The 10,544-nt window shown below is 33.6% G+C and overlaps 1 protein-coding gene across 1 annotated transcript; it reads right to left on the reverse strand.

Annotated features, from left to right (window-relative positions):
- Positions 1–1,928: 1,928 nt before the first annotated feature.
- Positions 1,929–4,751, reverse strand: LOC113272784. The gene is made up of 4 exons (XM_026522582.1): positions 4,571–4,751; positions 3,351–4,429; positions 3,016–3,307; positions 1,929–2,938 (listed from the first exon to the last, which is right to left on the reverse strand). The coding sequence occupies exons 1-4, from the start codon at positions 4,749–4,751 to the stop codon at positions 1,929–1,931; spliced, it is 2,562 nt and encodes an 853-aa protein (XP_026378367.1).
- Positions 4,752–10,544: the final 5,793 nt, after the last annotated feature.

The following is a 10,544-nucleotide window of genomic DNA, read 5'->3' on the forward strand; positions in this document are numbered from 1 at the left end:
TGGTGGACTTATCCACCTCACTTTTTAATTCCTCACCTTACTTATGATGTGAATTTACTTGCTGTGTAATATATGGTCTCTTTGTTCAAAAAAAAAGTATAGGTAAAGGGTTTCTTTTCAAGGTTACGCCACCTACGATTTCGTATGTAAGAATTGGATTTTGAGGTTACAGTAGTGGAATATATTCATAGACATTATTCTGGCTTTAAGGTCAATTTCATTAAGCTAAAAGTGTTGAATGATTAAATCAAAGAGATAAAAGAGGATATCATCCACAATTATAAGCATGTTGTTGAGAACTTTGTAATTTATCAGCATGTCGTTGACATGGTTATTGTCACACTCTGCTCATTATTTCGCCGTCAGTTTTTTATACAGCCGAAATAACATTAAAATTAGACATTTTATGATGATATTTTTCTCTTGAAAAGCTCTATTAAAAATTGGTGTTTTCCGAATTACTAAAACTTATCATCTACCAATTTTAATTGCGAAATATGCTTGTCAAGTTGATGGCTCATTTTCTAGCATTGCGGTAAAGATGTAATTTCCAATCCCCATCAACTCCAGTAAGGAGGAAGTCAGGGGTTCAATCCACACCATAAAGTTTATATTAGTTTGGTGTATTAGGTCTGGTAATAGGTCTAGTCTGACTGTCTGGGTTCGGGTATGGCCCTAGATCGGAATTTCCTGTATCATAAAAAGACTTCAAAGATAACCTAGATGTCAAGATGTAACTTCCAAGAAAGCCCTCAACTGATAATTATTACCTTATTGTTATCTCTCTACTCATTAGAATTTGGTTGATTTGATACAACATTTTGTAGAATCAGTCTGAGGTCTCAATATATGCTTTAATAAAATCCGTTGAACATCCACAGATAAAATCAGAGGCGTTTTTGCGATATTAAACTTTATGGACTGGCAAAGATGGACAAGCTATCTCCAAATGTTATTTTTCCAATCCAATTACCTTGGTATACGGATCCCTCCAATTTCAGTTGCCTCTCGATCAATTAATCTTTTGATTCTCGACATATATGTGAAATAAGAAAAAAGAAAAAAAACACCATTCTATGAGTTTGATCTTCAAATTCACTTGCTATAAATATATCTAATGAGTCGTGATGAATATAAAAATATGTAACCTTTTTTTCTGCTTAACAAAGAATTATATTAATTACCAAAGGTGATACAAAAGTTTTTACAAAAGGAAACTAAAAATCTCATCATACAACTAGAGACAAAACAAAAAACAAGCTAATAAAATGGCTTTAAAAAAATATGTAGTAAGGTTGGTTTGGTATCTCCATTGGATTTAAGAAATGAGGCCTTGACTCATAAATTCTTCTTTCACCTCTTAAAAGATTAGCTCCTTTGTTTGATAGATCATCAGCAGAGAAATTAGTTTCCCTGTAACTATGTATGAATCACCAAGTTTTAAGTCTTGCACATATTTTTTCCCATCTTTTTATGGCAAACCATGGAATTTTCTTTCTCTGAAATGCACTGATTGCAGCTGATGAATCAATTCTGAATAATACCTCTTCATGGCCTTTGCTTAATGCCCATTCTCCTGCATTCAGAACTGCTAGTATCTCTGCATAATAGTTAGTTGAAACACCCAACCCACCTGAAACAGCTACCAAGAATTCTCCTGAGCTTGTTCTACCAATAAATCCATAGCCCGAGATATCTGGATTTCCTTTTGATGCACCATCACAGCACAACAGATTCTTGTTTGGAGGAGGAAGTTGAAAAAAAAATTCTTTAACTCTAGTACTTTTTACTTTTCTGCATTTTAACCCCAGAGCTTTCAAAACTTGTAAATCATAAGAGCAATTCCACATTGGTTCTTTCATTCTAACCTCACATTCCATTGTGAACTTTAAAATCTTCTTCTTAATTTGATCTAGAGAGAAACCCTCTTACTCATATAGCAATTTGTTTCTTGTAAACAATAACTCTCTCATTGTAATGAAAGATGCAGCTCTCCAAACTTCTTTAATAGCAGGGCTCTTATTCTTTGTTATTTTAAGGCTCTCTTCAAATGATTTAGGATTGATGAAATTAAACATGTTTCCTAGCCATTTCCAAATGATTTCACTTAAGTAACAAAACCAGAGTAAGTGTTCTTTATTCTCTTCTTTCTTTTTGCAGAAACAACATCTTGAAGCCAATTGAACTTTTCTTTTCTTGAGGTTTTCATATGTGGCACATATTCCACTAACTAATTTCCATATGTTACTTGAGATATTAGGATGAATAGATGGGTGCCATACCTGAGTTTTCCACTGCATTTTTGGAAATTTCTCTCTTATTGCTTCCACAACAGAAGCCACATTGAATTCACCCGAAATTGTATGTGTCCATATTCTTCTATCTTCTCCTCCTCCTAATACAGGTAATTCATTTATTTCAATGATCTTCATCATTTCACCTGGAATTACCCATTCTCTTTCAAGAATAAGATCAGCTACCTTCATGTTTGGGAATTGTTGGACATAAGAATGATTATGAAAATTATCTTCTAATGCTCTGTCTTGTATCCATTTATCCTTCCACACAGATATATTTTCACCATTTCCAACCAACCATCTTGTACCTTCCTGTACATCTTCCATCACCCATTTTATTCCTTGGCATATTGATGATTTATTGTAGTATGAAATCCGTTCACCCTTTTTATTCTGAAATTTAGCTTGAAAGAACTTTGACATTTCCTCTGTCCCATGTTGAATCTTCCAAAATAACTTCATAATAAGAGCTTTATTAACCACTTCCAATCTTATTATTCCAAGTCCACCCTCACTAAGAGGAGAACACACTTTATTCCATTTTAATGTTACTTGTTTCCTTTGAGAAGGATCACCAGTCCATAAGAAGTTTCTAATGATCCTCTCACATTCTTTTATTACTCTTTTTGGCCATCTATACACTGACATATTATATATGGGTAGACTGCTCAATACAAATTTTAGTAGGATCGTCTTTCTTGAAAGGAGAGAAACTTACCCTTCCACCCTGCTAGTCTATCTTTCATCATCTCAACTCCATTCCATACATGATATGATTTCACTCCACCAGAAAATAATTGAACTCCCAAATACTTATCTGGAAATTCTGACAAAGGAATTCCACATTCTTCTAAAATTTGAAGCTTCCTCCTATCACTGGTACCTCCAATAAAGCACCTACTTTTTTCCATACTGATTCTTTGTCCTGAGGAGTCGTGGTAGATTTTAAGTAATTCCATAAGTTTTTTTAGCATTTCTTCTTTCCCCATTACAAAACAGAAAAACATCATCTGCAAAAAGAATGTGAGATGGTTTGATTCCATTTATATTTACCATTTCCTTCAGAGAATATTTTTGTATTTCACTTGTTATCTTTCTACTAAGAGCATCTTCTGCAATAACAAAAAGAAGAGGAGACATGGAATTACCCTGTCTCAAACCTCTCCCTACTTTGAAGTAACCTTCAGGACCACCATTTACTAATATTGATATTCTTGCTGAATTGAGAAGTTCTTGAAGCCAGTAAATTGTTGTATCTGATACTCCAAACTTGCTCATGACTTGGAATAGAAAGTTCCAGCTGAGAGAATCATAGGCTTGTGTAATGTCTATTTTTAACCCAAAATTACCCCCTCTTCTTTTGATATCCAACTCATTAACCATTTCATAAGCTAAAGCAATCTGTTCTTGTATTGTTCTTCCTTTTATAAATGCCCCTTGTTGTGGTGAAACCATTTTATGAATTATGCTCCCCAGCCTTGTAGCCCAAATTTTTGTAAAAATCTTGAAGCTGAAATTAATTAATCCAATAGGTCTATATTTCTTTGCCTTTTTTGCATTGTTGGTTTTTGGTATCAGCTTAAGGAAATTTGCATTTAGTCCCTCAGGTATAAAACTTCTTCTCCAGCAGTATTGATCTGCATCTGTGAGAACTTTACCAATAATTTCCCAAGCATATCTATAAATCCGCCCTGCAAATCCATCTGGTTCTGGTGCACTCTCTGGATTGAGAACAAAAATAGTTGTTTTAATTTCTTCCTTAGAAGGAGTTGATTCTAGCATTTTATTATCTTCAGTATTTATTACTTTTGGAATTACATCCAAAAATTGATGATTTATCTCCACCTCCTGGAATTTGAACTTTTCTTCAAAATGGGCAACAAGATTTGAAGAAATATCTCTCTGTGAAGTTATTATGTTTCCATCATCATCTTCTAACTCTATTATCATGTTCTGAGCTTGCCTTACTTTCATATTAACATGAAAGAATTTAGTATTTGAAGCTCCATCTTTAAGCCACATTACTCTTGATTTTTGTTGAATGATGTCTTTTTGTTGTTGAGAAAGAACTTCCAACTTCCCTCTTGCAGTTACCAACTTATTTAAGAGTATAGTATTTTCTGGTTCTTGGTCTGATGCAATGGTATAGTTCAGTATTTCTTCTTATGCAGTCTTCAGATTTTTATTAACATCCCCAAAAACTGACCAATTCAATTTCTTAATAACATTTTTCAGTCTCTTAACCTTGAACATGAAAATATATATAGGATTACCTTTTACTGCTTTACTCCATGAATCTTTAATAAGTGGTAGGAAACCATAATGATTCTTCCACACCTTGACTGCTCTGAATGGAACATTTGTTGGCTTTGGGATTGAGTTATTCCCCCCAAATAAAGTACTATGATCAGATACCCATCTTGCACCTACTTTATATGCCCAGCTTGGATACATGTCAGTCCACTTATCATTGTATACTGCTCTGTCCAAATTACATACTATTCTTTTTTTTCCATCTCTATTGTTACACCAAGAGAATCCCAAACTAGAGTGAGGAGCTTGGATTAATCCACAACTGTGTAGGCAGTTATTGAATTATATCATTGATTTTCTTAATGGCCTTAAACCTCCCTTTTTCTCTTCCTATTTGAGAACTGAATTAAAGTCACCAATTGCAAGCCATGGTTTATTTAAAGAACTAACCTCTTCCATATCACACCACAATTCTCTTCTATGAACTGTTAATGAGTTTGCATGAATTCCAGTGATTAGTGCATCCCCACCTCCACAGTTATTGATTGATCAGTAATTGATAAAATAGATGGTTTTTGAATAGAAGAACTCCATAAAATCCATAAATTTCCTTTCCTTGAATCTGTTGAGTTGTGAATAGCTTCATAATGCATTCCTTTTAGTCTTAATTTCCTACGAAAATCGTCAGAGTATTGTACTTTTGGTTCTGCTAGAATCACTAAAGATGGATTAAAATTATGCACCAAACTTCTTAGTTTATCTTTGTCCATAGATCTTCTAAGGCCTCTGATATTCCAGAAGGCAATCTTCATTGTTTAGGTTGATTTTGAGAAGGATGATTCCCCCTCAGTTTCCCAATTTGATGTTCACTATCAACTAAACCTGAAGTTTGATTTCTTGTCTTGATAATGCTAATATGTTTTGCTTTCTTCTTAATTTTTGGAACTTCAACATGCACAACTTGTTTTTCCACTGGGGGTATAACATGAAAAGATTCATTTATTGAAGGAGCACTTGTAGCTGACTGTAAAGTTTGCTCCACATTCAGTACTGGAAATACTACATGTGAATTAAACAGATCTTCATTCATATCTTGTAGAACCTGAAATCTTCCTAAATTATTAGCACTTGTAGAATCTTTATCAGTAGATATACGAGGTATTATTGCATCCACTTCCTCATCACTATCCAGTAAGTTTTCATCTATTTTATCCAATGAGTTCTTCTTTGAATGAATACTAAAACAAATATCAAATCCAGTTTTAAATGGAGTATGCTTCTTCTTTGACTCAACTTTTTTCCAAATCTGCTTGACAGTCTTAGTTGTAGTAGCTTCTGGGGGAATTTCTTGTTCCTTTCTCTTACTTCTACACTCTGCACACATGATGACCAATAACTTGACAATGATTACAGAACTTAGGTAGATTGGGAATTTGTATAACTTGTTCAAAACCTCCATACTTAGACTCAACCCATATCTTACTTGGAATTGATTTTGTTAAGTCTATCTCAACAAATACACTTGCATAAAATCCTGCTTCCTTCTTCAGTGTAGTTTCATCAACCTTGATTGGCCTTCCTAAAGTCTTTCCCATTTGTAAAATAATTTTTTCCTTCCAATATTCGATACTAAGACCAGGAAAATTAACCCAGACAAAAGCTGAAGTCGATTTTTGAGCTGTTGGGTTAAAATTTGGCTCCCAATTCTTAAGAGTAAGATTTTATTCTTCAACCATCCAATTGCCAGACCAAATATAGAGCCTATCCTCTTCTTTATCTAATTTGGTTATGAAGTATCCTTTTACTAGAGGAATAAGCTGAACATTCCCCTTTAACCTCCATTGTCTTCTAAGTGTTGATTCAACAATTTTAAATTTTAAAGTCACAACATCCAATCTACCAATCAAACTAAACTTCCACTCATCAATGCTATCATCAATTATATCATCAACAATAAACAGTGATGGTGAATTTCCATGAGTACCAGACTCAGGGAGATCTGAAATAATCTTTGCAGCTTCACTAAATTTGTTTTCAAAAGTTTTTCGATTCATACCAGAAACAGATCACATATCCGTCATCTTTTTCCGATTAAAATACAACTAATCCGAGTTTATAGTATCACCAATCATTGAACCAACCTGAAGAACTCACCTGAATTTATTGTTTTCGTACCAGAATCTGAGAAGATCGAGAAATTAATGAAACAATTTGAAGACCGAGTTGATCGCCCGATTCACCGATTCACAGACACTCTCTCTCCTCTCTTCTATCGTTCTTAAAAATATGTAACCCACCGGTCTCAGTTACCAATTATATTATTCAGTGCATTTTTTTTCATCCCGACCATTAAAGAGGAGAACATAAAGCATAAAAATGCTTAACTATAAATACTATTGATTTTATTCAGATAAAATGGATTCATATTTTATGAATGGGGAAATTGTTTAACTCGTATTTCTGTGTGTCAACATCTTACATACTAAGAGCTTCTCCAATGGTTATTGTGTGTGTTCCCTATGTGGCAACACAAATAACACATCCTCAATCTATTCTTCCTTAAAATTAGCGAGAGAAAAAAGTCTATCTCCAACAGTATTGTATGTAACCTATTTTTTTAATTAGTATAAATTTTATTTTTCATAATTAAGATTTTATTAGAGCTAAAAATGGTTAATTCATATATTAAATTCAATTCATTTAAGTAAAAGCTGACTAAGATGGTAGATAATGTCAAGAGGAATGTCTAAAACTAGACATTCACCTTGACAATGTCTACCCAAAGTCATCTATACATTGGTTTAAGACATCAGGGTTGGAGAATGATTTTAGAGAAAATGAAGGTGTATCCTAGGTGGATTTTGACATTTATCTCCATACACATGCCATTGGAGAATCTCTAACCGTTACATTATGTTTCGTTGTTTCTCTATGGTAAGTTTGGGCAACCAAGCTAGAACACAACAGCGGAATTGAAATGCAAAAAAGATTATAAGCTCGATCAACTCGAAACATCTTCAGCACCAAAATGAGTACTCTACCATCTTGATAGCTTGGAATCCATTTCAACCCTTTATTTACCATTCTCATTCATGGGGGATCCTAAATCTAGGACCATTAAATATCCTAATCATAACCTTCATATCCTTCTAATGATAAGCGTGAATGCAAATTGGAGCTTCTAATCTATCAATGTACCTTTGTTTTCAAGTTGAACAGAGATCGTTCAATGAAACAAATCAAGTAAACAAATATCTTTCTAAAGTTATTCCATAGAATTCCCTCCGTTCTTTTTTAATAGGCCAGTTTTGTTTTTAGCGAAATTTAAGGAAATTAAGAGAACTAATCATTGAAAGTGGTCCTCATGACACTTGTCAATAAAAGAAGTGAAGTGAAATGGTCCCCATGACACTTGTTAGCAAAAGAAGTAAAGTGAAGTGGTCCACATGACACTTGTCATCAAAAGAAGTTAAGAGAAAAGTGGTCCCAAAAAATTAAAATAATATTTGACTTTCCCAATTAGGAAACTGACCTATTTTTTTGAAACTTTTATTTATAAAAACTGGCCTATTAAAAAAGAACGGAGGGAGTACATGATTGGATTCCAAAAGAGTGAGTTGCTTCATATACGCATGTTCTTTTTATTTTACGTTGATGATAAAAGTTATCAAAAAATCCGAACCTTGGAATAAGTAGACAAATTTATTTGTGATGAATTTCCATACAAAAAAAATGGTCGCATTTATGTTTCAAAACGTAAGTTAATATATGGTCCATTGTCCATGAAGTAGCAGGAATTTTCTTATTCTCCGTGTATGAGAAAATTAAAATGTACAAAATGTAATCCAAAGAGACATTCGATAATAGATGTCTCGATGTAAATGAATATCCAGAAATGTTGCCTCATCCAGAAATGATTGTCTATTGAATAGTTCAAACTACAATCTGATGATTATAATGCAACCAATTATATGATATGTCAAGTATGAACAAAAGTTTTATGATATGCGAAAACTGTGCAGAAGGGAAAACCGATCTTTTTGATATGCCAAGTTTCAAGAGTTATCAAGAAAAACTATTATGAAAAACAAGATGTAACAAGTGTGAAGAATTAGTGTCATCCAATGAGTCATTGTATATTGTTGATCAGTACACGGCAACGTTAGTTGGATGCTTAAGAACCCAACGTCGATTGGTGTTTTGCTGAAAATTATTGTTGCCTAGGTGTGATTTATTTTCATGTAATGCCCTGAGCAAAAAGTTTTTTTATACGATGAATTCTCAGTGTAGGGAAGCCCACCGTTTATCAAAAGTGTTTCTATTGGAAAACATATTTTTTCTTCGCGCTTTTGGTCTATACATCTTAAGACTTAAATAGTGACACTTGCCGTCTCTATCTTTGTCAAATGCATACAATCAACGATATTGAATTTTAGTCAACCAATTTCTTCAGAGTAACAAAAAGATCAGCTTCATTAACTGATATTTCGCATATCCATGACATATGTAACTTATTTTGTATCTTCTAACTGTAATTCACCCCAAACCTCACAAAAGATTTCAGTCTTTGTAGAAGAAAACATCAAAAAGAAAAGGTAATTAATTTCTCAAGGTAATATTGATAATTGATTCGGTACCTATGATTGGTAGGGTTTATGCCTGTGTAAAATGACTAGGACAAGAAATTAATTTGAAAGGTATATATTTTATTTTCCATTTTTTCTTGACGTTGTATATTTAAGAGACTAACTTGGAGCGAAGAATAAACACATAGAAAACCAAAGAACATGAACTTGGTAGCAAAGGGAATAAAATCGAGACAAACCCTTAAGTTTAACCTTTGAAGGACAATAAGGATCGAGGAGGCAAAAACGGCAAAGTCATGCGTTAACATGTTGTTCGGTCATTTAATGTGAAGGATCTTGATGACTTTCTCGGTCATTTAATAAGGCAGAAGGAACTTTTTCCGTGGAGTTAATTTGGGGTTGCTTGGGAAGAATGGTCTATGAAAGAAAAAATCAAGGTTGAAGAAGGAACTAAAAATTCTATTCTTGCTAGAGCCAGATTATTGATGGAAGTTGATGAAAGTGGTGTTAGAGATTATTGTTTTGGCGAATGATCTTCGTTTTTAGTTTTTTCCCTACAATTTTGTTTCTGTGTAATTGGTAAATAGAATTTAGTCTCTATGAATATAATTTTGTTTTGGAAAACAAATTGAATAGATAATAAGGTACCTAGCTAGGTTTAATCCTATTTATGTAGTGTGTGGGTATAATTTTTTTAATCTACTTACAATTTATCTCTAACATGATGACACTAGTACAAAAATGGCCTTTAACCACGCCAGATATAAATTTTCTTGTCACGCCTTTTTGGTTTTGGCGTATCTATAGGGTACACTTCTACCCTATAGACACGCCATGTTCTATGGGCGTGTTAATATAAGTGCTTTTAGCCACGCCATGGCTAGTAGCGTGTCAAAATATCAACCGTTTAGTCAAGTTAATTTTAATTTTTTTGATGGCCGTGTTTATAGACCAGTCTATGGCCACGTTAGGTAGTTGTGGCGTTTCCAAAAGGTTAGTCACGCCACTTGAGGTGTGGTTTTAAGTTTGGTTCAGTAAACACGCCAGTATATGCGTGTCCATAGTGTATGATTGATAGACACGCCAGTATATGCATGTCCATAGTGGGCATTTTATAGACATGCCAAATTCAAAGTGTGGCCATAAAGTTCTTTTTTGGAAACGCAAGTATATGTGTGTCCATAGTGTGCGTTCTATAGACACACCGGTTTTATAGCGTGGCTAAAAATTTTGTTTTGAAAAAATTAATTAAAAGCTTTTGCCCATATTCCAACGCATGATCTCGAAGGAGTTAGGTAACGAATCAATCCACCAAGATGCCCATCTTTAACTGTTTAAAATTAGTGTTTTGAAAAAACTAAATGATTCAACTACTCCACATTTTATAGACATGCCAAATTCAAAGTGT

The sequence above is a fragment of the Papaver somniferum genome, chromosome 4 (genome assembly GCF_003573695.1).
Source record: "Papaver somniferum cultivar HN1 chromosome 4, ASM357369v1, whole genome shotgun sequence".
NCBI classification, from domain to species: domain Eukaryota; kingdom Viridiplantae; phylum Streptophyta; class Magnoliopsida; order Ranunculales; family Papaveraceae; genus Papaver; species Papaver somniferum.